The sequence below is a fragment of the Osmia lignaria genome, chromosome 15 (assembly GCF_051020975.1).
Source record: "Osmia lignaria lignaria isolate PbOS001 chromosome 15, iyOsmLign1, whole genome shotgun sequence".
Lineage (NCBI taxonomy): Eukaryota > Metazoa > Arthropoda > Insecta > Hymenoptera > Megachilidae > Osmia > Osmia lignaria.
Window position 1 is genome coordinate 6,818,858 of NC_135046.1, and position 27,916 is coordinate 6,846,773.

A 27,916-nucleotide genomic window follows, 5' to 3' on the forward strand; every position below is an offset into this window, starting at 1 on the left:
TAACCCAGTCACAGACCGCCGCGGGACGATCATTTTATTTAAGGGTTAAAATACATTCTGACTGAGCCACCACCAGTTAAGTACAGATAAAAGAGCGGATGCAAAAGGATCTTAATTACCAAAGGAAATCTATCTCCGTTCAAAGTTACGCTTCTCTAGAGTGAAATTACATTTACTCAGGCAATATTATTCTCTCGCTACGAATTCTCTATGGTACACGACACATGTGCTAACGTTGTAACGCGTACAGATTATAGAGAAGTCGGCAAGCGAAGATGAGGTGCTTCTCGTGTGTTGACAAAGCAAAAAGAAAATCTCGAGTTTATCTTTCAAATTAAATTCTATTTGATGGTGAACCGCGAGAAAAATTAAAACCGGTGGATTGGCTACCAAAAATTATATAAATAAAGAATGAAAAAGTATACCGTAAACCTGAAAAAAGAAAAAAGTAACAAAATATAAATTATACGATGAGTACGATCACGAATGAATTTCTAATAATTTTGATATTTTGATCTTTCATGCTTCGTGACGTAATCGTGTAAAGTTTCATGGTTGTCGTGTGTTGGTGGTCGATGTGTGGTGTTCAGTAATCAAATGTAATCAACGAAATATAATTAGATACAATTAACGCATCGTCGATCAATAAACACTCTCGTTATATTTATAAAAATTATATTCGCACGATCAACAATGCGTTAGGAATAACGATCTCACGATCCTCTAATATCGCTGATTTCATCTCATTTCCTTTTTCCCTATGAACGCGAATAATAAAAACTCGTAAACTGAAAAGAACATAGCGGGCAAGCAACGTTGGAAAATATCAATATCCCGGGGCTTTTTGTGTAAATCCCTGTCTGAAACGTTGTGCATCCATGCGTTACCCACTGCAGCGCATCCATTGCATAACTATAGCACTAAAAGCGCTGTGTGGAAAAAACGCAGTGAGTAAAAGAAGCGGCCCTCGATTGCGCGTCTCAATCATTCTTAGCTCGAACTTATCAGATGACAACGTGGAATAATAATAATAGTCTCACACCAACGACACGATTCGCTAATGACTTTTTACACGAGCTCGAGACCGTACACTATCTTTTCGCGACGATTTGTGACCAATGGTGCAAATAGAAACGGTAGTTAATCATTAAATTCTCTGAGAATTGTGAAATTGTCCGAGGAGGGTAAAGAAAACGTAAAAATTTGCACCATCGCGACACTTGTCGCATTTTGTCTGAAAATCAATCATAATAATGGTTCCGTAAGTTAGCGAGAACAGTCGACTAACCTTCGCCAGGTTTCCGGTCAAGCCCACCGGCGGAAGTGGCTCGTTTCTTGCTTCCATCGAGCTCTCTTTCGGAGGACCTCCTGGTTAACGGCTGAGCAGCTGAGAACATCATCACGTTAGTGGTGGACGTTGCTCTACGCGTTCCCCAAAAAGTGGAACCACCTGTATCAGCTGGCTCTAACATCCTCGGGGTAGAACTTCCGAACGCGAACACGATGTGCGACCTGTCGTTCTTCTTCCTCTTCTCTATACGCGCCTCTCTCTCCTGGTTCTTTCGCAGGATAGCCTCTCGTCTTTCTCTTTCGGCCTCGCATATCAACCGTTTCCTTTCTTCCACTTGGTTTCGTCTGTACGCGAAATAGGAAAATCTGAGACAATCATGGGAGATCACATTCTATTGTCATGTAACACTCGCTTAACAGGATGTTTTTCCTTTCCGATTATCTTTATCTCCGAGTTGTATAATTTCACTATAGATATCCGTATCTGTATACGACAAACTAATATTCATTCAGCGTACAGTAGAGAAGCGATTTTGCAGCGGGTGAACTTTATGCAGGTGTCGCGGTAATTTCCCGGGCTTCTGTGCGATGGCGAAACAGTTTAGCCCGGCATCATATTAACCAGGTCAACTTATAACCTCGTAGAGCAGGTAATCTCGTAAAGAGCGTTTAAACACATCAATTCGCGTGGCACAGCTTGCGAAAAAAAAGTCACCCTTAACTGCTCGTTTAGAGAGGTAAAAAAAAATAATCCGATTTCAAACGCGAAGGTAAATTTGCGTGTAAAATTGGGAAAGTGTAGAAATTCCAGCCGTAATTTCCACGATCGGTCATAGAATGAAATAAAAGCACACGAACCTGTCGTTGTCACGCGATCTGAGCTCGTCGATGCGACGTCTGCGTTCCTCTTCCCGTTGCTCCCGGAAGCGTTGCGCGGCTAAGGCTTGCTGTCTCAACTCCTCCAATTTCCGTTGTCGTTCCTCGTTCTGTCTCTCACGGACGAGCTTCGCCCTGTCCACGTCTTTCGCGCTTCCCGCCGACTCGCGTCCTGGGAACAACCGTGAACATCCATTACCTTTCCTCGTTCCGCGAGCTTCTTTATTATATTTTTAAACATTGCTAAGCGTTAATCGTTCCCTCGGATAGTAGTTCGATAGCGTAAGCGTTGTTTATACATGTGTCTGCGAGAAAAATCTTGTTTCGTGAAAATTGGATGTAGCAATTGATTTTTGAAAAATCTTGATATTATTATTATTGAAACCGTGATAAAAGGGAAACGAGGGAAAAATTAGTCTCGACACTGCCGTTGAAAACCTTCGAGTGATACCTTCATTCTCGGTAGGATGGTCGCCGTCGAGGGAGTCCTCGTCGTAGATACTTTGGCGGCGCTTCACATCTGTCGAGAAAGAAAGTGAGAATATGTGCGTACGCACGTGAGATTTGGAATATATTACGAGCAGAACTCGCGTATAATGGACAGACACACTGCGAAGAGCTGCATGCTGAGCTTAACGGCACTCTGATGCATCTCAAAAGCATCTGATGCATTCAAACACGCATACGTTCCTCTCTTTCGTTCGATCATGCGTCATGCAGTTGTCGTTCGTGGAAAATTGTGTCTAGAAATTACTTTCGTTTCCGTGGAACAGGTAGCTACAGGTTAGAACCTACGATAGACAGTAGAATCGAATAAAATTAATGAAACATAATTTTAAGCGTGGTAAAAGGGGTAAAATCGTGGAACCTCTACGGGGTTTCCATCGCATCGATTCAATTACTTGATAAAATCAATGAATTTTCCCTCGACGCAAGTACTTTCTTTTTTTTTTTTAAGGCGACGATGTTTTTATCAGTTCACAAGAAACAGCGAGAAATAAATTCTGTTCTCTGTTACATCCGGAAAGGAAGGCCACCGCTTTTCCACGATATCAACGCGTTTCAGTCGCTCGACGGCTAATGCGATTATTAAAAATAGGACACACAGAAATGCTCGATTTATTGCTTTAAAGCCTGCATCACCTCGAACCGTGTTCCAAAAGCTTGATACCGAATTAAATTCGATTTTTCTTCTTTTCACGAAAGCTCGAAATACGAGGAATAAGCGTTTACTGGGTTAAACAGTCTCGTTCAATGTTAATTTTTCTAAACTTGATTAAATTACAATCCAACCCTTGAATCACGCACGAACACACGAACACTGTGGTCAGTTCCAATTTCGACAGAGGAGATTACTATATTAATACGCACTCGTGGCACGGTGAAATTTAATTCCGTGCAAATATCGCGACGAATTTGCCAAAGCACACCGTTCACGTGTTTACCAAGCTGATTATTACCTGACGAATCGGGAGAGGCGTCGTCACCTCCGATTTGGGCGAACCAATGCATCGTTTGCTCTGCAGAATAGAAATTTCAAATTTGTTCCTACAAAATTCTTGCCTCTTAACCGCTGAATTACGCGACAAATAATAAACATTCTCCATTTTGTTGCATAAATGTTTCAAGAAATCATTTCGCGAAACGCTTAAACGCGAAAGAAACGAAAGGTAAAATGAAAAGCAAATTCTGAGCCGTCAATAAGGTATCGTACTTTCACGCTAACGATACGATTTGCAAACGACTGCCGTTAATTGCGAGCCAGATCGCTTATTTTCGACATCTGGCGACACTCGTCGAATTCGCTTTCAACTTTCAGCAAACAGCAGGAGCGTTTCATTGAACGTTGATGCTTCCGCTCGGTGATTGCGAATGTCGCGAGGGAAAAAGCGCGACGGCGCGGCATAGCAGTCTCATCGCGACCATCCTCCACGATAATTGATAATTGGAAAACGAACGGCCACGAATAGGTATTGGAACGCAACACGCTTGATGTCCAGTAACGGTCTGTAGAATCGTAAATGGACGCTGAAGAGCGGTTGCCAAATATTAGTTTAAATCTCCTACATACTACTTTCCCATTAACTGCGAACATAATAGTACTCACAATCAGAATTGGTACTTTCGAATAACTGCGATATGAAACGTGTTAAACTCTCGTTGAATTTACAGAAGTACAGATACAAATATTAATTTCTATCCGATTATCGATTACACGAGCCTTCTATATATTTTTTTTAATTACACTTCGGCTAGTTTATTTTCGACGATTAAAAAAGAGGCAGCCAGTTCGTTTCCGAACGACTGTAGGGAGGAAGACAGCCGGTAGCTGGCGATGTTGTTTCCGGCTGCTGACTGCAAATGTCAGGAGAGAAGAAAAAGTGCGAGGGAGCAAAAGGGGAGAGCCGTGGACCGCCTCGTGGCAACCGTTGATGGTAATTGGACGTTTCATTAGCAATGCGGATGCGGAATCGAACGAGGGACGAAGACCATAACAGGAGAGGGAGATAGAGAGAGAAGGGGGGGGCGTATTTGAGAGAAAGGGAAACAGGGTGAAAGCGTTTCGACGTTACGGATATAAAATTCTGTTGGACGCATCGAAGGCGGCTTGTCAACGAAACGAGCGAACGATGCATCTCTACACACGTCTGCAAATTAGGAAAAAAAAATACTATTGAAAACCTGGCCGGGCATTAAGCTCGCCGCATAATTAATATCGACGCTCCACTTTCTGGGCGAACGTATAGAAAATGCCACGATTGCACGGTTACGCAAATCAATATTTTACTGCTTTGCAACCCAATTTCAGTTTCCGAAAAAATGTTGAATGTACGCGAATAAATGGGAATAAAAGAGAACGCGACCTCTCGAAGGCGATTGTTGCGAGAGGGGAAAAATGGTAAGCAAAAAAAAAAAGATTTTTCCCGGAGAAATGTCTTTTAGACAATGATTTAAATTACAGCGGTCTGGAAGTACAATGGGCCCCGCTTTTCGAGAGAATGCTGGAAAAACGTCGAGAGGCCCTCGGCGGTGGATGTAAGTGAGTCGGAAGACAATGGGAATCCAGCTTTTTCATCTGTTTCCGCGTTGAAATTGAAATTTCACCGTGAAGAAACCTAATTGCAGACCGAGAGTTTTGAACCGCCGTATAGTTTTCAACCATCTCGGAAACGTTCCCTTATCTCCTTGGAACGTTTCACTCCAAGTTTCGAAGCCCCATCGAAAGCTTTCAGCCTGATCAATAGATACAAACCGTACTGTTTGATTGCAAACTTATTAATCGATTCAACTGCTCTTAATCGAAGTGGAAAGTTTTGATGAGATTCAAGATCGCCGATCGGTTTGATTCTTAGACACTCGCCTCGGAGACGAAATTAAATCAGAAAAGTTAACCAGCGAGGATGAATTTATTCTGTGTTAGATCAAAGATTTCTGCCTCTTTATGGCATTAGTAGGTGATTAAACGAAATAGAATAACTAGTTTATTCTCGTTACTATAAATCAGCAGCATGTAACGTGTTTCCTAAAATAATTCAATTAATACCATAACGAGAAATTAACGCGTTGACCGCCACAGTAGAAATAATCATATTTAGTCTGCCATACTGTAATATGGATTATTAACGCAGTGACTACTCGAATGAAAATGGTAAGCCTGACAAAATAAAATACTGAAACATGCAGAAAAACGTAATCCATCGTCAAAAGGGACGAGTGTATTAATTATTTAACCAGAATAAATTCGTCAGTAGTATAGGTAAATAATTAAGTAGTACAGATCAACGGTAACCGCCATGGTGGTAAACATGTTAATGTATGTTAAAAATTTTTATGTATTCGATATCGAAGCGCGAAAAAGCAATTGCAGATAGCGTGAATAATGAATAGGAACGGGTAGGAGGTGTGTTCTGTAACCGAGCGACAGAAAGGCACACTTTTCTTTCAGGGAAAGAAACGACAAAGAGCACGCAGCCGATTGAACGTCCGTGTAGCGGGGCTATTGTTGTTGCCAATAGAAATACGCCTTGCTGGATCGCTACATTACAATGCGACGCAACCGTTGCATAAAACAACGTAGCCTGTGTGTATCTTGGATCTTCAGAGGCTGGGAAATCCATGCGTGTACACAAAAACCTTTTTCAATTTTTCTCTAGGCGCTATACAATTCCAAGTAGAATGTCTGTCCTCAAATTGAGAAATAAAGCTAGGCCTTCTGGAGGAAAAAAATTATATTAATTAATTTCCTACCCATTTTATATGAAAACGTTTAGAATTTTGAAATTACAATTCTTTAGGTCGCCCACGTCCCTATTTCCACGCTGGCAAGGTCACAAAAAGAAGAAAAAGAAAAAAAAAAGAACCATCTAGCGAACTGTACGTTGGAAAATCTGTCAGTAGATACAGCCAAGGGACTGTGTTAATCTTCCAGCGTTAGGAAGTGGGTCGGAAAACAATAGGAATCTGTTCCCGCCATCTCTACCTTGGCGCACCGTTCTTACTATTTTTCTGTCCTCCCGGGCGTTTCTCGAGTCGGTTGCTCTCCACTTCAACTACCCTTCTCCTCTATCCTTGCTCCTTCAGCTACTCTTCTGGCTCATCGGTACAATATTCACCATCCTCCTCGTATAATGCATAACGCCAAGTGGCGTTCGCTTTTCCACAAGAACGTCAACGAACCATCGATCGTGTCTCGAAAAGATTCTATATCATGATAATCGTAGATTCTCTCCGTCAAATATAATCTTTACAGGGTATTTTTTAAACTAAGCGTACAATCGAATATTCATTTTACCATTTTGTAGCAAAATACATGGTTGCAAATTTAATAAATTTGTATTTCTCACCGGTAACCTCCACGGCAATCAACACGGTAATCAGTTAGCGTAGCTTTGAATTACTGTCGAGTAGTTTCTATTTACACCAGGAACAGCGTTGAATACAATTGCATCGTGTCGCGATTCAAACGCAATGCGTCGAGTGGCTCGTATTCCATTTTAATAGAACCACAACAGAGTCTGGCTGTGACGATCGAAATTGTCCTGGTTTCTCATCCTAACACCATCCAGAGTGTTCTACTAATATTTAACAAGCGAACGAGCTTTCGCCCGTGCAACGATCCTGCGCGACTTTGTTTCTGTTTCTCCACCCCCGACGCCTGATAATTATCCTTGCGTTTAACGCGCGACCGAACACTCTACTGTCAACCTTCTAATTACGTTACCAGCGAAACGCCCCTTTCATTTTTCCCTCTTGATTGACCTTTGTCTTATCTTCAAGGAAATTTCGTGCTTTAATACCTATTAATTAGCGGTGGGCACGTGGAATAATTAATTTAAAAAATTTCAATAAAACCGCCGTGTACCCGTGTTTCAATCGGAACCGCTTTTATCGAGATCTTCTATCGGTTCAGATTCGCGAATGGAAACTCGCGGAGCACACATTTGGAGCATATTTCTCAACGTTCCCGATAAAAGCGAATTTTTCAAGGCTCAACGATTTTTCATTATCCTTCCAGACAAATGCCCCCGTTATTATCAATTTCATGGATGCATCTCTCACGGTTGATTAAACATCCGGCTTTTCGAGCGTGCAAGAGATCCGTCAATGATGGAATTAAAGCACTATTAAAACCGTTCGTCTCGACACAACGTGTGCAGATATTGTAATCATTGTTTGCCAGATAACCGTACTTTAGATCTATGACATCGATACGCGTATCGATGCAATACTGTTTGTCGTTTATTAAATTCTTTATTTGTTCCAGTTTCGATTACCTTCAAATTGTAGAACGACGAAAAAATTCGGTGAACATCAAACGATTTGCGAATTGAAAAGTGGATTGAAAAAGAACGACCTTGACGAAGCAATGATAGTTCTGTGACGACTGCTGAACAGAATATCCTCGGTGTATTTTTTATCCAACGAGAAATAAAAAAAAGAGAAAAGTTTACGCCAGTTTCCTCTGTATCTGGAACGAACGTTTCCTTTTGTTCACGTATTTACAGCCACTGATCAGCGAGAAAGGATTTCCCGGGCATGGCAGTTGCAACAGAAAATATTTGCGAGAAGCTTCAACGACACAAAGTAGAGAAAAAGAACGAAATGAAACACCTTCCCGCCTACGTGCTACGTAAATCTAAACATGTGTTCGCGACCAACGAATATATACCTTTACGATCATGCATAACGTGCGCGTAATTAACGAGATATTTACAGGATGTGCAAAAGAGTTGGCAAGAAACGTAAGGAGAGAATAGTAAGGTGTTTGAAAATAATGGCATTATGCTTGTGCACTAAGTTGTTTCTATTCTACTCGACGCGGTTCTTTCGTGTTTGCTTACCCTTCGTGAGAGAGTGGCGATTGTGTGCAGAACTGGACCTTTGGTTAGTTTCCTCAGAAGCGGCTCCAGCTGCAACAAAAAACATTTATACAAATTACATAACAAAAGAGTTTCAAATTATTAAATTGTGGCTGGGAGAGAGAAGGATTGCTGAGCGATATCTGAACAATATCTTTTATGAAGTAAAATTTTCGTAGAAGCTGCGGTCGCTTTTAAACTTCTTCGCTGACACCGGCGTTTCCTTTTCACCCTGTCCGGGTCACGCGTGTTTCTAAATACCAAGCAGAGTTGTCGCGTTGTCGCCGGCTACTCGCAACAAACTATTCATCAAAGTTAGTCGTGAGAAAGCACATAGAAAATAGCTCTCCCTTTACACCGACATCCATTGACTCTGTATAAGGCTAACTATCGCGATGTTCGCGTCTTTCAGTCGCATCGCTAACAAGCTTATTAACGGTGTCTTCGTTAGGCCTTTTTTTTGCTGCTAATAATAATCATCTCTCGTCGAGAAATTCATCGTTCCGGCAAACCGAGCACGAGTTTCGTTCTAATTAAGTTTCCATAATACAAAATTAACGACGCGTGTATTCGTAGTTTATACTTTTAAGTAATCCTTCGCTTGTTTATACATTTATCTTTAACGTACGGTGTTCCAAGTTTTATTATGGCGAAAGTTTCACCGAACCTTCCTGGGGATTCACAGAATTATTTAAGAAATTAGATCGTTCCAGGAAAGCTGAAAACAATTCAAAGAACCTCGATTCAGACCCTTCGACCTGATCCGCTAACTTGGTATCGTACTAAAATCGGTTCTCTTCTCTGCTCTGTTCCTGAGAATAAAGTTTGCACGACAACTTAAATTAGAAGACAAAGAACGGTTATCCGATCTTTTCTTCGACCAGTTTGATATAAAGTATCTTTCGAACAAGCCAGAACTTAGCTATCTCATGCCTGCCATTCGTTGCACTCCGACTAGACCGGCATTTCAGAGAATTCACTTCAGAACGACCATTTAGAGAGACAAAAGGCCGAACTGGTGAGTACCAAGATAAATCAGGGAACCTGGTTTTGTGGTCAGTAACGTATAATAACGCGATTTAGCTGGGTGGACATCAATCGATTTGCTGTTTCCAACCCGTTCGCACGTTTACACTGGCACGAAAACACTTCGTTCACAGGTTCTATATTTTATACACCGTCTACTGAGAAATCACCAGAGGTAGTCGATTTATCGAAGGTTTCAACATTAACTCAATTCGTCACTGTTGACCCTGAAACTGTTCCATAAGCTCTTGTGTATATATACTCGTGTGAAATTAATTATAAGCAGGTCAAACATTAATTAATATCGCGTTTGTAGTAAATTTCTCAATGGAGGAGAGTTCGAGGAGCGAAAAGCGAGCGGCAAATCCAAGGCGAAGGGTCCGAGTACGTTCAATTTGCCGCGAACAAACTACATTATTCCACCGGTCGTCTTGACCCAGGTGTGTGTGCACGCGAGCAAGCAAATTCAACGTTAGGTTAGCAACAATGGCCAAGTGAACTTCGACATTTCAACAGTCCTCCCGTACGCCATTATCGAGAGACGCGAGCCAAGTCGATCGTGCAGAAACTGGCTGAAGACCTATCGCTTCAATTCGTACCCGAGATTCAATTCGGACGATGAAATAAGAAATTAGACATTTTTCTCCTTGGCAATTCGCTCCTCGACTATACACTACGATTTTCAATTACGCTTTAACGCTTGCCAAATTCATAAGACCGAGTCTATGGTATTAAAATCTTGTTCCTTTAGTTCTAACTAGTCTCAATCAAGTCCCGAAAGTTTTTCAATATCTCGCTGGCTGGAAATCGAATTTCAGCGCAACAATTACCATGTATAAATATGTACATCATCGAAGAAATACAAACACGCCATCAAAACTTTGTGCACCGTTCAACCACAAAAGTTTCGGAACCGGGAAAGCGGCATAAACTTTGCACTTTTTCCAGGCTAGATACAAACGCGAAGATATTAACGCGTTCGCTCCATCGCGGATACGTGAACGGTACCCGACCATAAATTGGACCTTGGGTCACGATAGCGACACCACGTCCGGACCCGTTAAATATTAACACGGCAAGGAACAGGAAACTTTATTACAGCTGGGGTATCGAAACGCACGCTTCGTTTCGCAGACGAGAAGTTCGTTCGCTGATTTACGAGTCGCGATATTGGCGGTCGAGGAAAAACGAGTCCTCGTTCATGGAAAAATCAGTTTATCAAACTTTTCTCTTTGGATAACTACCTACTCCTCTAAGTGCTCGTCTCCTCTACAGCACGTTTAGATCCTTCGAGGGATCGTTCCTCCGTCCCCTCTGCCAACCGGAGATATCCAAAGCTATTAAAACGTCGCTATCACGGATCGTCCTGGCGAGATAATGAAAACTGAGATGCTGTAATTTTGACGAAGATCGTGCCATAATTTCAATGGAGCGATGATGGACAACAAATATTATTTGGATTTGTAACCTGTTAAAAGGTATCGCTGTTTATTGTCTTTAAGGATCCTATTTTCAAAAACAACGCTTAGTCAACGAAATAATAAAAGAGTAATTATTAAGCTTCAACGCCGAACCATAAAGAATGAATCACCAAAATTTTTTCCGTGTAATAAATTCTTATATTGCTAAGAAACATATAACTATTGTATATGTAATTGTAGCTATTACTTCGCTGATAATAACACGAGTATTCCTTTTTAATGTTATCGTACACATTTATCAGTACCGTACTCTATATAAGCAGGAAATGTTCAACGTAAAATTAAATTCGCAACAGTTACCTATTCTTTAAAACACGCCAAAAAGAAACATGGCTTTTGCATTCGTTATTCTTTCTGTGACAATATTAATCCTATTAATGTTCTACCTGATCAAGAAATACACCTACTGGAAGAGACAAGGAATTCCAACCGTGAGAGGAACCCTTCCATTCGTTGGTCACATGCTACCTGTGTTAACTACAAAATTAAATTACTCCGAACTAAATCACAAAATGCATATCGAGTATAAAAATCATAGCATGGTTGGATATTACAAATTGACTAATCCAGTGTTGCTGGTCCGTGATCCATATTTAGCCGATATCGTATTGAAGAGCAAATTTTCCTGTTTCCAAAAAACCGGAGTGGTCGCACATCCAGACATGGATCCCCTTCTGGCGAAAAATGCATTTTTCGTTGTTGGCGAAGAATGGGCGAACGCGAGAAGACGTCTGATCAACTCGTTCACGAACGTGAAGTTGAAAACCCTCTTGGAGTCTACTAATGTCGTGTGCAAAAAAATGGAGGATTATATCGATCGAAGGTTGCAGACGACTAAAAAATACGAAACGGAATTGAAGACATTATGCTTGAAATTTACCGGTGAAGTGATTGCGAACGTTGGCGTGGGCGTTGAAGGATACTGTTTCGATGAAAAACCGCATCCGGCAGCCTTCAATCGGATCGGCGATTGGTTCTTCAAGTCGAACTTGAAACAAGTGCTAGAGATGACGGTTATGTTCACGCCTGGACTGAACAGTACGCTCAAGATGAAATACATACCAGAGAAAATGGAAAGATTCTTCAGGGACATTGTTTCGCAAAATCTGAAGATCAGACGACAAGATTCAACTCCCAGGTCTGATATTCTCCAATCGATACTCGACTACCTGAACTGGAAGAAAGAGGAGATCGACGAAGAAATGATAGCATCTGACGTGTTATCCTTTTACATGGACGGTTATGAAACATCCGCTATTGCAATTAGTTTCACTGCTTTTCTTCTGGCGCAATACCCAGAAATTCAAGAGAAACTCCGACGGGAAATAATGTCTAAAATCGAGAAATACAACGGTGCCGTAACGTTCGAAGGTTTGAGGGAAATGACATACATGGATCAAGTGATCAACGAAACTCAAAGGCGTTACACTACTATAAGCTTTATAACTAGATTGTGTACAGAAGAATGCGAATTGCGCGGCTCGGATGGACTGACCTATCGCGTGGAACCTGGTATGGAAGTGATCGTATCTAATCAAGGTTTCCATTTGGACCCGGAATACTGGCCGGACCCGGAGCTGTTCGATCCCGAACGATTCAGCGAAGAAAGAAAGCATACCATAGAAAAACTGGCGTTCCTTCCCTTTGGAGAAGGTCCAAGATTATGCGCTGGAATGAAAATGGCTCAGCTTCAACTTAAGTCCTTTTTGACCACCTTGATTAGCAAGTATAGATTAGAATTATCAGAGAAAACGCAGCTTCCTATCAAGCTTTCTGGTCTGAATTTTTTAACCGAACCAATTGGAGGACTCTGGGTTCATATTTCCAAGATTTGAAGGCTACTTTTCTGTACTTCGCGACAAAGGATCGATAATACTGGTAATTTACTAAGATAATAAATATTTAGATTTACGTAACACCGACTACTTAACAAAATAATACTGTTTACTCACAATTGCCTCACTTATGATATGCAAAAGTAATTATCGCGATAGCTGTTATCTGTTGTTTGCTGAGCTGGCACAAAAAAATAGCGAACACTGCAATTATTATTACATTAATTTAATAACAGGTATTCGGGCTATTCGAGTATCGATTATCGCTCGAGACTATACAGAAGTTCAACTAATTACAAGAACAATGCAGAAGAACGTCATGTGTCGTGTAAATGAAAATGTTCCTCGCAATAAAACAATTTTCAACGAAACAACGCGTTTTGCGAGAAACGCATAGTTCTCGAAAATAAAAAAAAATAAAAAAACAAAAAAGAGATGGGTAGGTATATCCAGTAGAACAATTTGACGTGTGCAGAGAAGTGGATGATAACAGGGAAAAATAATTTTTCTCTCTTTTCCTCTTGAAAATAACGTGTGTGTTTTGCATGGCATTTGTACCATTCGGAACGATACGTTAGCAAACTGTTTGACGAGAGGAATCGAATGAAATCCGCTCGGCAAACGTAACGTGTCAATGCATAAAAGGAAACGACGTGACAAGAGGCACGAAATCGATAGAGAGCAAGGGAGAAAAGGATATAGAGGAAGAATAAAACGAAATAAATTGTAGGAATAAACATGAGACAGAAAACGGCACCACTCGTGTAACGAGCACGTTCGTTTCAACTTCCCGTACGAACACCATTCGCGAAGGACTTTTACTAAATAGTCTTCTGATTTACTGCCACCTCGTCTGGCCACGAATTGTAAATAATCATCCTGATCGTCGAGCAGTTTCGCGCGCACGAACCAACTTCCGGCGTTTTTGTTTCCGGAATTAATTCTCACCACGCGGTAACATTTAACGACGTTGCAAATAATCCTGGAGAAGTTGAAAACTCCTTTGCGTTTCGAGCTTAAATTCATTTTCTACCCTCACGATTTTCACGCAACCGGGGTTAAGGAAATCTCCCAACCCTCGGCCTCTCAAAGACCGAATCGTAATTACTGTACGTACAGAAATACACGGTGAAAAGAATTAATAAAGGTAATACGGAGTTTATGAAAAGCGAGCCTTCTCGAGAGGCACAGGTAAGTGCAAAAGGTGTACGGGATCGTGGAACCGAAAGAATTTTAAGATAAGTTATCGAGTAAAATCGTCATTTAAATTACGAAATTGCAGAAAATTTGCAATCAACGAAACAGCCTCTTCGTTTGTCACACTGTATTATACTGAATATTACACGGATGTTATAACCATTCAGTTCCTCGTTGGAATTCATTAAAAACAATCCCATTAAAGATGATCCTAGTCAAACAGCAAGCTCGTAACTTTGTGGAAGCGACAGCGGTTCGCGTTTCATAAATTCCCATCGTGGACAAAAGGATCTTCTCTCCTGGCGGCTTGTTCCAGACGATCCCGTCTCGGCCCGAATCTGTATCCGCGTGATTCGAATTTACGGAGCCACGGTAAACCATTGAACGTCGCAATGTTCCGCAGTGGTCGGCCATTAGTGCGAGCGTGCACGCTATCAACCGGCAATAAATTTATCGGGGCCAATGAATGCAACTGAGACTCGTTGCACTCTCTGCCGTCCGTGCGAAGAACAACGAACTTTCCTTATTTGCGTGCATTCGAATCAATCGAAAGGATTCTTAATCGAGTGTCGATTAGCTACTGATAAAATATTACCGAGGTATTTTCAATTAACGTGTTCAGCATGGACATCATAAATTTCGGTTGACCGTGATTTTGATGATGTGCAAATTATAAACGCGTGAAACGCGGTTCCACATCGCGTTTAATTAATATTATTAATTAACACTCTGACGGTGGGTATCATTTATTCATACGCAGAATAGAATTAATACTTTTAAAATATTTCTCTAGCTGTAATAGAACAGGGTAGGTACTTCGTTTGAATTAGGTTGACGTAATGGCAAACCGATGTTCATTACAACACGATGATCGATGATAAAATCGATTTTACAGGAGGTAGATCATCGATCGATTCCACACGCACGTAGATATGTTCCCGCGAAATTTAATCGTGACGCGAGAAGCTAATCACGCGGATATGAACGCATTACAGGGACCGGTTAATTCTTCGTCGTTTCATTTCCGGCTCGGGGGAACGAGTTCATTTGCACGTCGTTACCGTGACTCGTGATTATCGTTTGGCACGTTCGCTACGTATATACACGTTCGAATACGTTTCAAGGGCCCGGCGAGCAAATATCAACCGTTTAACTAGTTGGCAAACAGGGGTTAACGCGTTTAGCGGGGCGTTAGCTAAACTTGCGGCCTCCACCAGAGCCCCGTTCCATTCAGCTGGACGAAATGCCAAAGTACACATTCGAAGCCCCCAAGGTACAAGGGATCGATAATTAATTTCAAGACGAATCGTTCATACGATTCGACCATCCGAGGTTGAACGTGTACAAAGAAGAAAAATATTTTTTGAGTCATTTTTAGCAGTCATCAAGAGGAAGATTTCTCTTGTTTCGTTTCTGTACAATAAATATTTTCGACCATATAACAATCACTTGATAGCTCCAACTCGATTCTAATACGACGGTGGACTTTCAGATTCGCACGTTGACCCAATAAAATTTGCAGATTGCCACAGAATTGTCCGATATTTCTATCGATAAATCACCAACGTTCTACCAGCAATTAAGAGAACTTCTGAGCAGTCATCGAATCTGCAAATACATTTATGATGAATATTCGTTCTTTGTGAATACGAGACGACGGATGAGTCGTCGGTTAAGCTCATGCTTCCAGTAGCAATTAAAGAGTTTCCCTCTCTTTTATTATTTATTTATCGCGTTTCGAAACGTTCGACTTTACCATCGATGAGACTGATTTCAAATTAAAGGCGGCCCACATCTCGGAGAACGAGTAAGTATTGACGACGGATGGAAGAGGAGGGCCACTAACTAGCTGTAGTCAGCGAAAATTAATCGACCTGTTCAAGCCGCGAACGCGTATTACTTTCGACCTTTAAAAACACTGCTACAAAGCGTGGACGTTACGTAGCGATTTTTTTGACATGCGACCTGATGAATTTTACAATTCATCATCCCATACATCGCGTGTTTTATTTGTCGAATTTTAATCTCGTGAAGATTCTTCCTCAACCTCTGAATAACGTCTACCGTGGATCATGAAGCAATTAAAATATTCATTAAATTCGTTGGTCATCATCTGTGAAAATTGAAAGCTACTTCTATCCCTAAAAATATAAACCTCTCTTGAAAAAGAAAATCATTTTAATTTCTACCTTTGAAATAACTTTTATATTCGTTTTCACTGTACTTGACACGCAGCCGTAGCTCCGAGCAACCGACGCGCGACGTCGCGACGCTGATTTAAATCAAGAACACCGGCCACTCGGATTGCTTCGGTTCATCGGACCCAACGCCGGTTAATTACACTTCGGCGTCGAGGCGCGACAGAAAACGCAGCTGCCCTTCGTGCTTTTAACGTTCCGACTAATTACCAATGACGCATAAATCCCCTTTCCGCTTTGGGCCAAAAGAAAAGCAGCTTAAGTCGCATCATGCTAACTCCGCGGAACTTGAGAAATTTAATTATCAACAGCCAGGAGTCGGTGAAAATTTTATCTCGATAGAATTATAGGACGAAGGAGTTCGCCAAAATTAATTAAAATAAATTAAAATTCGTGAATAGATCTTAATTAAAACACGGTAAGACTCGGTCACGAGTCCAATGAAGATTTCTCCAGGATCATTAACCTCTTACATGATCGTCAAAACGATTAATCATCAATGGACACCCAACGACGTCCAGTTTACCAATGAATACGCTCTGACAATAATCACGAGACAGGGAGTGTACATCTGAGTTGATCGATGAGCTTGCTTGTCGAGTAATTAATCCGAGGATCCAGGGAGCTGTCTGTGCCGATCTGCGAGATCCCGCAATCGAGCTACGCCACTCGATCGATACTCTTCGAAAGGAATTTTTCGTCGGAACAAGAGGAATCGAATGACTTCGACCGCCGTGGGGCGCGAGGCCAGCCAAGCGAATACCGCAATGCTCGCTGATGTAATTATCGCGAAAAATAAAGATGACATGTACAACAGTCTGTCTGTCCGGTTGCATTAATCGAACGGTTCCTGTTCTTGGCTATCGATCTCTCCAAAAAAACGAGTCGCTTATCGGGTTCCTTGCAGGCAATGGGAGCAAAGAAAATTTTAATCAACGACGACAACGAAGAAGAAGAAGAAGAAGCGGAGGAGAAAGGTTGCTCAAATGCTGTGCTCTCATGCTCGCGTGAGTTGAAATGACAGGCCCCGACCGATTAAGCTCCTTTTTATTACGAACACGTAAAATGTAGCACGATATGGAGCAAGGCACCGTAATGCACGGGTTTTAACGATTTTAAGCGATTTTAATTTTAGACCAACGATAAAACGAGCACTTTGGGAACAGGCCTTGATCTCTTTCGATCGTTCAGTCACAACCTCCGTTAATGGTACTCCAATTGTGAACCTATTTACTGTGCACGTGTGCGTATACCAACTTATATTAAAATTATGAAATTTTAAATAAATCATTAAGAAACTTGACGAGTTCATCTAAATTAATGACTATTTATACCGTAAATTGTATCAGTGCATAATTACTGTAGTAGCTTGAGGGGCTGAAGTAACACATGAATGCGCGACTCAAGTGAACTCCACGGGACAAGCTTCCGATGCAAATAAGCCATTAGACCAAGTGTCCGCGTGTATAACCCAGAATGAAATTACTTGTCCGCTCCTCAAAGGACAATGCGTTTAGTCTCGTGGTGCACAGGTAGTCAGAAGATGGAACCGAATCAGAGCACGAAACTGACGTGCATTCAATTACAATGTAATTGCATTTCACGCGCGTTCACGACGGTTAACGCGTACGCTAAATAATTTTAGCCAGATTGTCGGCCGTCCGTTTAACTGAATAAATTAGTAACAACCTAAAAACGTTTTCCATGCTGCCAGTCACCATTGCGACAGCTTTCCCTGCTACTCGAGAAAGCGTTGAAATCATTTGCACGCCCTTTAAATGTTTACCGTGGCGAACAGTTTGCGCTCGGTCGAATTGTAGTGGAAAAGAGAAAATAAACTCAGGAAAGAACGTTTCTTGAAACAGTGAAAACCGCTGTTACGTGAATGAAGAAACAACTGTATGTATCAAGAGGAAGCGTTAACGAGCATCGAGGGGAAAAAACTAATCATCTATTTCCATAGGATACTATTTGAATGCAGGCTATTTTAATTGAATGAGAAAATGTATATTAATCATTAAACTTTCTCTCTAAGTTCGCTTTCCGTGAACCGTTAATTAGGAAAATCTGCCGTTAACGTTGAAGACTTCATTCACGTAACAAACTTTCATCCTATCGTACACATTCGTATTCGATGCAAAATTTCTTGCCGCGATTGCAATTTGGCAAAGTTAGATTCGCTAGGAAAAACGAATTGGGTCGATGTTACAGACAATGAACACGGTCGACCAAGCGTTAGTGAAAAAAAAAAAAATAGTTGCATCTGGCGTCTTATTGTTCTTGCGGGATGCACCATTTATCACTGCAGATGCTTGCATCTGACACGCGATGCTCCCGGCATAGATAAATGTCATGAGGCTCGTGACAAGCCGTCTTACTACGCTTTCAGGCTGCTCTTCACGCTCGTCGAGGGACCAGCGCTCCGTGTGCAACATTCTAGCGAGTAAAGAAAGGCTACAAGCTTAAAGGGTACTTCAGACTATTTCTCATTACGTGCCACGTGTGGATCGTAACGCGAAAGTCATCTTTGCTCGACGAACAAACTGTCATCTCGTACGCAGAGAGTTTATAATTAACCATTTGCACTGAGACGACGCGTCTCGTTAAAAAATCTTTACCCCTCTTTCTCTATGACGAGAAAATTTGCTGAAAGTGATTTTGCAGCGAAGCACAATTTAACAAGTCCTTTGACGCATCTCCGGTAATTAGTTTCATAATTAATCGAAAAGTGGAAAGTTTATAAAATATACTATTTGAAAAGGAATACGCAACAAACTGAAGAAAGGGAAAAAGAGAGAAGTAAGAGGTGAAAATTAATTGCAAACGACAAAAGTGAAGATGAATGGATTTTGCCACTTCCGATAGAGCGACGATGAAAATCTCGCGAATTGTACGGCACAGTTTTCATTTCGTCGCGAGAAACGATTCGTTATGAAATGAAACCGTGGACGAAAAAAAGGCATCGTGCAAACTATGCGCGTACCGTTGAGTATTTTGAAAACAAAGGTAGGCTTATTTCTGGCCAACGAGTTCGGATTTTTCAAACGTATCAAAATGATACGGGGTCCTTCAATTTCGTGCGTTCTCGTTTGAATCGCAAACGCAAACACCTATTCAGTGGTGGACGAAGAAAGGCTATGCGCATACATGCAGGTGTATGCGTTCTAAATTCCACCATAGAAAGAGAAAAGAAGAGCATTATTCGCGCACCACACGCAGTGCAATATTCACGGATTTACCTTAAACGGGTTGAAAGTTCTCGAGAGCGCGAACACGAACAAAGAAACAGAAATTCAAACGGATGAAACGTGGTCGCCTGTGCCATTTCACTCGCGAAAAGTGAGTCTGCCGGAAAGAGAGAGAAACTGTTAAGTAAACGCGAGAAAAAAATGAAGCTGAAAGTTTTCATCGGAGCGTGGATTATATTGCTTTTAAAAAACCTCTTTTTGTTTAACGGTTTAATCAAATTCTAATCTATTAAGCTAATCTATTGAAATAAAATATTAAATAACATCTAATCTATTCAACATTTTTTTTTTCTTTTTCGTTCTCTTTATTCTTTTTACTGCCTTTTTTCGTCTCTCAGTGTATGAAATATTTGTATTGATAAAAAAAGCGGCTTATCCGTTAAATAAATAATTAATTTTATTAGACTACTTCTTCATTAGACTCCTTTTTCTAAAAGGGTCTAAAATTCATCTTTTCTACAAACTGAACAGTCAAAGGGTTAAAGAAAGATCAAACGAGAAGCAATGACCATTCGCAGCGGAGAGTTTCTTACAATAAGGGAAGCTCGGATTATTACTCTCGATTTTCATTTACGGCCCAGACTGCTCGTTTCCTTCTCAAAGAGGACAGTCAGAGAAAAAAAAGAGGCGATTCTCAATGAGACCGTCCATTACTTAGCTCCTGTCCAGCAAAGGTGACCTTCCATCCCCTTTTTCCATCGCTTCTTCACCTTACCGGTCTCATTCTGACTTCTTTTGTCGCAAGATTTCAATTGGTGGGACACTACCCTAAGAGGCTCCTCCTTTTTCCTTGCTAGCCGAGTCTTTGGGACAAAACGGGTCAGACAGAATGAAGTGGGATGGGTTAGTCTAGAATTAGGTCACTTGATTAAAATAGAGGCGAGAGGGGGAGAAGAAATGATTCGCGTAATTTTCCGTTCGATCGGATACATCGCGAGTAAAAATCTGAGGAATAAACAGCTAATCCCTGCTCTCTCGTCGAGTCGCTCACACGTGGAAGCTCGAAAACGCATTGTTCGTTGTCTCGGTCCCGTCCCGCCAGTCCCTTTGTGCCGGGTAATTGCGAGGCCAACTGTTTCTGTCCCTTGTAACTTGCCTCCAAAGACACGCGTATGATCCTGAATTCTTGATGTAAATCAGAGCATAATACGCGAACGTGCACGGCATATTTCGGTGACTTGTCATTCACCTTCATAATGATGAATACACTATGCATTTAGCCCTAGAATTCTTTTTATTTATCGAAACTCAATGTGACAATCATCAGTAAAGAGAATACCGTCGAACAAATTAGTGCCAAATCAGATACGAGCATATTTACACAAGTTCTTCGAATTACTCTCGTAAATTGAACTCCTCCCGGGCGCCGTACCACAATTTCTTTCGACCCGTGTAATTCGTTTGCCCCGAAGTGCAACGGACAATACTTCAAGCCCGGTATCTCGCGAACAGATCCCGTAAAAAGGTCACCGATAAAAACGGACGCTCGCGACAACGGGCAAGAAGCGGCGCAATAATTGCGCTACAATAAAATGAAGCACACGGACCATAAAGCTGATAAGCTCTCCTTTGACCTACAAATCGGAAGATACTCTTCGAGGAAGAAGCAGCGGACAATCAAGCGACTCGCTAAATTACTCCCCGTTGGAAGTTCGATTCATTGTGATCAAGGTCGTTTATCAAGATTCGCCGTTCAGTCAGAGATCAGCTCGATGATAGAGGACAATCAGGACATTTGTCGGGTCATTAGCATCGCGGTGGCGAACGGTAGACGGTCTGCTGCGCCAGCCAAGTCCAACTGGCACGCCGTTCCACCTGCTACCCTCGCCGACTGATTAATGGTGTCACCATGGATCGCACGTTTCGATGGCACTCTTATACGTGAGATACCATCGTTCGTATATGGGATCTGAACAGCTACTGTGGGACAGTAACTGATTACGGACACAAAAGGTCTACACTCTAACTATTCTGTTCTCCATCCTTCATGAATCCTTGTATCTTTCAACTGACAATGGTTAAATGGTACACCAGTGCAAGACATTCAGGTTCTAAATTCCTGGGATCTCGGTTCCCATTTTTTATGGATTCTGTAAATATCATAAATAAATAAGAAGTTAAATCAATTGTACTAGATTACTTGAAAAATAAGCCGCGGTTTCTCACGATTTACGGAAATTGATCTGGCTTTATGAATCTCCCTCTAGCGGCAAGGTTTCCCTTATTTATGAGCAAAGTGCGAGAAGAAACGAAGCTCTCCGTAAATCGAATCCTGAGAACCAGACACCTTGAAAAATTGAGGTAATATAAAATAGCAAAGAAACGCTATCACACTGGTTCCACAATATAATACTCTTACACATCCATCTCGTTCATTTTCCGCTTTCGTTTGATCGGTTTATAACTTCATCATTGTCCCGCAGAAACGAAGTGCGCTATGTTTAAAAAAAAAAAAAAATAAAAGGAAGAGATACAATATCAGGAAGAAAGAAGGTCTGAAGGGGCTTGTAAATATGCAGAGCACAGTATCCACGAAAATTCGTTAGTAGAGGTAACCCCATACACAATCTACATATAAATTACGGCCAATCACCGGATCACCGCGTCGGTTGTCCTGATCAGAATCTCAGAAAGCGGTCGTGCGAACTTTTACCAGATCCTCGGCACAAGGACTCGTCGAATATCGCTTTGGATAGGTCGTCGATAGAAGTATGAGAAGGGTCAACCGTGCTGGAAAGTATCATTGAAATGAAAAAGTATCGGACGAGCATCGAGGCTGATTTTTACGTACGATTGGATCGCAATATCCCGCAGCACAATATCCCTCTCTTTGGGGCTAGACTGTGAATCGTTTACGAGAATGATTGCCAGTGTCGATACTAATAACCGTGCTCGACGATCGAGGATTGCTGGGCGACAACCGATTGCCGACTGAAAACGTAGACAGAACGACGTTTGATACGTTGAATCAACGACAAGAATTTTGGGAAATTATTTTTCAATAAAACCTTGCTTCTCTACATTCCTCCACATTTAAGAAATGTGGAGGCCTCTATTTTAATCGGCCCTGCGATAGTTCGTATCAGTAGAAGCGGTCTTAAGGTGTCAGACGAGTAAAGGGTGTGGACACAAGAGAAATCCAGTCCAAGTAGAAAAGTCCAACAAGAAAGCGTCCAGTATGAAAAAAGCTAATGGACTCGCAGAGTAGATCCACGAACGTCGGCTACGTTAAAAAGACGGAATAACAGCTGGGAATCTGGAATGCCAGTCCGTCGTGAGAAGCAACGGACGAGGAGCAGGGAAATTTCACTTAGCGAACGAGCTTCGAGCAAGTATGGTTTCATGGTAGAGAGGTTTTTGTTTGCAAAAGATACCTTCAGTGAGAATTTCCTCAAATTTTGAAGAATTTCATTCTAATTAAATTAAAGCGTTAATAGGAAGTGCGGCGGTGTTAAAAAAAAATAGTGAACTGCTGGGACAGAGATAATTTAAATTTAATTTTAGGCTCTATTTTGATAATGATTTCACTTATAAATGACAACTAGATTATTAATTTAAGCTGAAACAACATTGTATATGTAAAGGGGTTAATTTACAGAAGCCAAACGTAGGATCGCAGGGAAATGAATATTCTCGTTTCGTGGAATCACACGTCCTTTGAGAGGGCTCCTGTAATTGCGAGGTTTGAGTGGGATCGATATCAGATTCATGGTATTTTGGGTCAGGATACGAGAGAAGTAATAACAGGCCGAGACCGTTCGAATGATTCGCAAGAGATATTGCTCTCGGACGTTACTCACGTGGGACTTGTAATGAAATTCTCTTGCATAGTAACTCCGACCGCAGTCTGGTCTCCTTTGCTCTTGCACTTTCTGCTTGACACGCGTGGACACACTTGTATGTACACGTCACAACTGCGAGACACTCGTTCGTGTGTGTCCGTCGCTTGGAAACGTGGAGGTCCAATGTTCTTGCCTCTCTTGCATTAAAAATAGATCATCTTGACGTACAAGAAGAAGTTGACATCGACCCGTGTGGTTAATAACGAGTGAGTAAAAAGGGAAACAAACTACTATCTTGAAACAAAATACGAATTTCAATATTTTTACAAGAAATATTTTTACACTTCGGAATTTCAGCGGTAATAATCATCTGTGTAGTCGTTGATAGTTGTCCATGTGTTAACAAGAATGACTGAAAGCAACCGAGCGGAAAACTGCGTTGTTTCTGACTCGTTTCGAGAAGAAAGGAAACAGAGCCTCGAACATCCTATTTCTCTCGTTTTCTCTCGGAGTAATTGCAGCCAGAACGGTTGATAAGGCCGCGTTTTGCCGCGAAATCTTTTGTCAAGGCAAACCGGGCTGGCGTTCCTCGGCAAAAATAATGCCAAGTCGAGGAAGAAACGAGGACGAAATTAAGGCAGGCAAACTCTTCTTCATCTGGGTTAACGACCGCCTGGACACGAGATTAAAGTCCAGGGAATTACTGAACGTTGCCTCGTTGACAAAATCGAACGAAATGAGTTTGAGAGAAATCAGAAAGAGTAAGGAACTATTCATCAGTGATTGAAAACGAAGAAAGGGTTAATTACACTGTCACAGTGCCTGTTGAATCAAAAATTGCTGAAACAGACTCGGACATCTGTTTGCGAATCAACCGGGTTTTATTTATGAATAGCATAACGCGTTTCTGGCTTCTCTCCGCGTTACGTAAATGATTGATAACTCCAGGAAAAAAAAAATATTCTCGGTAATTGTTATGCGGAACAGATTGCACCGGCTCGCAATGATAGATAACCATCTACCGGTAGCCGCGTGAGAATTTACGGCTAACGTTTCACCTTAATTCGCTATCACGATTATTTCGTTACGTCACTGGTATTTATCAAGTTTACGGGATCGCGCCACTTTTTCATCCCTCTTATTTAAGCGATCCCTTCCTCTGGCTTCGTTATAAAACAGCGCCTCGTTCGGCCATTGAAAGGATCAACTAAATACCCGCGAGGATACGTTAATCGAGGGTAACGTAATTGCTGACATTTTATGCATTTTAATTGCAAATTTTATATTCAGAGAAAATTAATGACACTGATCCTTTCGTTCACTTACTATAATACCTTGAACATTTCTAATCACCCTTTCATCTCCCTTCTCTCTAACTAAACGCCTAGTTTAGTTAATTTAATATCAGAAGTCACTAACTTTCCTAATATTACAAACTAAATTAATTCTAAGCAGCTTATGTAACTTGGATTCTACACTAATCTACGCGTAGAAAGGTACATTAATTCAAACTTACCGAGAGTATAAATTCCAAACTGAAATTGATTTCTAACGTTACTTTTCAAGTATACTTCAACGTCAAACGAGACTGGTAAGTATTCTCTGTGAACCGTGCATTCCTGAAATTTCCCGGCTACTCTGCTGCATCCTAGACGATAGTAACGTATGCGCCAGACTGATTTATAATACGAGCCCACTTCTTGCACAGTCTGCCGGTCAAGCAACGAGGGCACGTTGTCGTGAGACATCTTTGATGTCTGTTCCTTGGCTTTCAAATGCGTTTCACCGCGTCAGTCACGACGAGCACTCTCGTCAACGTCACGGAAACCGCCCCGTGCGAGGAAAGCGACGCGACGGGGAGACGTTAGGCACGTTCCAGGCATCGAAACACGCACCCTCCTGTGCCCGAGTCGGATTTAATTAAAACGCCGGGCAGAAGATGCGCGTCGACGATGAAACTCCGACCAGATGGGGTTTCTTGGTTGATCGATCTTCCGGAAGTAACGAACGCGACTATGTAATCTTTTTTTATCGGAGAAATCGTGAAAGCTAAAAATACCAGAGAAACAGAGTGCCATCTAAGCTCCTTAGATTTTCAATATTAAATATTCAGAATCTGAAAGCATATCACTGGGGTAGTAATAGCAAAAACAAGGAAACACGAAGCGGAAAAATAATAAAGAATACATGATCCTGTATGCAAGACTTACTCACTATAGTCAAGAAAAATGTTAACAATAATCCTAGCGGACAATGCAACAGTCATTGTTGTAAAAGCTTTTGCAATTCCAAGTAAATAAATAAATAAATAAAAGAGGAGATTCAGAGTTGAGCGAGTGATCTGGAAACAGTTGAGGCTAAAAATCTGAAAGCTTCTAACCGAGAGATTTCTGGGTCATCCTCGATATATAAATGCCACTAATCAAAGGAAGGAAACTATTAACGAAATGCATCCGCCATTGATCGATCGATCGGCAAATACCAGGAGAAGAAGCCGTGTACCATCTATTCGTGTATTTCGTGAGATAGGTAACGTGCATTCATGCATCCATCTGCAATTAGCAATTACCACGATTCAGAACGGAAGCCAACTGATTTTGATTAGTTACAGTTCTGAGACGTAACGCGTGCGAGCGTGCGAGGATTCAATCGAGACATTGAATAGGACAAGATGGAATAGAATCATCCAGGGGATATAAATAGAATATATTTACATTCAAGGAAAAAAATATTCTTTGCTGTTCATTTAGCTTCCGTGCAACTCGGTCATAGTATCAATTTACGTCAAACTTTGCATCCGTTTTTGTTCCTTTATTTAAATAATCGTATCGATACTGTGTTAAAGGAGATAACTAAAACCAACCTTCAATTATACTAATTGACGTTCGACGGTTCGCAATAAAGCAACGTTTATTCCGTCTTAAGAACACAACTCGATCGTTGGTTGAGTGGAAGCTTGAAAAATTCATTTAAAACGCGCGATTATCCGACGAGCAAAGCGGGCGCGACGAAAAAACGTTCACCGAAAGATAATCGTTACCGAATCAATGAACGGGAAAGTCATTTAGCCCGGGAATCCAGGCACGCGACCGCATTCACCAGCGACAATGAAGACATCAACGAGATATAAGTTTAATTGGTACTCTCGCCGGGCTTGCTCCAATTACCAGACGATGCTCTGTTCGTCTGCGGGTAGTGCATAGTGTCCTAAAGCGGCGCAAACACAATGCATTCTTCTCCGTTTCGTTAAAAACCAAGGAGAACGCGAAGACGAGCCAACATTCGAGTCGTCGAGCGAAGAAGCCTGGCAGGCACTTGCCAAGAATCGACTGCCGCCAGGAAAGGCGAAGAACTCTTTTAATTTGGCAGAATGGCGAACGAGCGAAAAAATGCGCAAGTACCTCGATGAAAACGTAAAAGTGATCTCCAACTGTGATTAGTGGGACGAACAGAATTTTCTGTATACCGTAAGTACCTACTCGTTTTTAGTTCGTTGTTTCCTACCTGTGCCAACGTTTCTTGTTTCATAGATATTAAACGAACCTGGTGATCACTTGGTCAAGTACTCACCTGTAACAGAAAAACAAAGAAAAATTAATAAAATCCTTTTGTTATCATTGCTGTACAAAAGAATAGAAAATATCATCGGGTCCCAGCTGGCGGTTCGATTCACTCGTCGATAAATACATCGTGAGCAAAGGGTTCTGTTACCAAAATGTCGCGATAGCTTACGAGAATTTATATACGAATCATTTCTAAGTGCGTGAGAAATTGATTGGAAACAGATAAATGGCACCTCGAAGTGTCGCGAACTCCGGAATTCAGGGCAGGTAGCGAGAGGTTTACGAAAATGGTACCAGTTCCGGTGAAACGAGGGACGAAGAGGATGGAGGAAAAAAGGAATGGCAAATCGCGTATACGAAAGCAAAGCCGTGAAGCGGGTCTCGAGTGTTTCAAGTTGGCAAGCCGCGAGGCAGCTTCGGCACTTTTGCGGCTCGAGTGTCGCGGCAGCGGAAGAAAAGATTTCCCTCTTCACCGTCAACAACTTGCTCGTCTCGAAGAAGCCAGACCGAAGTCAGCGATTCCTATCGTCGACACCGACTACACCGACTTATTGCTTTCCATTGCCAGAAGCATCCTTGGAATGACCCCTCGATCCGTCCCTCGAGAGAAACCGTTCTGACATTTGCTTCGATCCATGCTTCGAATGACCGACGGCATGCGGACCAGAGGATCCTCTAGTTGACATTTAACAGGCGGAGGTCAATCAGCTCGACAAATTCGATGTAATTAATATCATTGTAGACGTTTAGTGGAAGGGGAATGCGGTGAGTCTCCTCGGACGCCCTTAGCTCGGGTCGGTGACCGCCAGGTGGCAGCGGAATTGAATCTGTTCTCGCTGGCGGTCCCCCGGCATGTAATTCAAATATCATGAGTTCCGAAAAATGAAGTTATAGGCATCTGGGGCAGGGATCGTCTGTCGTCAGCCCCACTGACGAGTCTGGCAGACGATCCCGAGATAAAGCCTTTTTCTGTCCCTTCATCATATTAACTGTGCAAGGTAGAAGGGCATCGCGAAGCACAAAGATTACATGTCACGACTCTAATCTCTCTCTCGACGACT

At 41.7% G+C, this 27,916-nt stretch overlaps 2 protein-coding genes across 33 annotated transcripts in view; one reads left to right on the forward strand and one right to left on the reverse strand.

Annotated features, from left to right (window-relative positions):
• Positions 1-27,916, reverse strand: part of LOC117600531 (uncharacterized) — a 129,196-nt gene that overhangs the window by 11,355 nt on the left and 89,925 nt on the right. For 14 of the 32 annotated variants that reach the window (XM_034316117.2, XM_034316120.2, XM_034316121.2 and 11 more), the window contains 5 exons: positions 8,508-8,576; positions 3,627-3,686; positions 2,618-2,686; positions 2,149-2,338; positions 1,289-1,635 (listed from right to left, as the gene is read on the reverse strand). In XM_034316117.2, the coding sequence (XP_034172008.2) occupies positions 1,289-1,635; positions 2,149-2,338; positions 2,618-2,686; positions 3,627-3,686; positions 8,508-8,576 (735 nt within the window). Of the gene's footprint in view, positions 1-1,288; positions 1,636-2,148; positions 2,339-2,617; positions 2,687-3,626; positions 3,687-8,507; positions 8,577-26,771; positions 26,836-27,916 lie in introns of those variants that run through there. The other 18 variants (XM_034316126.2, XM_034316128.2, XM_034316129.2 and 15 more) reach the window with 5 other exon arrangements.
• On the forward strand, positions 11,307-14,801 carry LOC117600536 (putative cytochrome P450 6a13). Its single transcript, XM_034316145.2, has 2 exons — positions 11,307-12,910; positions 13,104-14,801. Exon 1 carries the CDS (start codon positions 11,362-11,364, stop codon positions 12,865-12,867), a length of 1,506 nt encoding a protein of 501 aa, XP_034172036.2. The 5' UTR covers positions 11,307-11,361; the 3' UTR covers positions 12,868-12,910; positions 13,104-14,801.

Coding starts and splice junctions, on each gene's coding strand:
- LOC117600536 (XM_034316145.2), top strand. CDS start 11,362: ATGGCTTTTGCATTCGTTATTCTTTCTGTGACAATATTAATCCTATTA.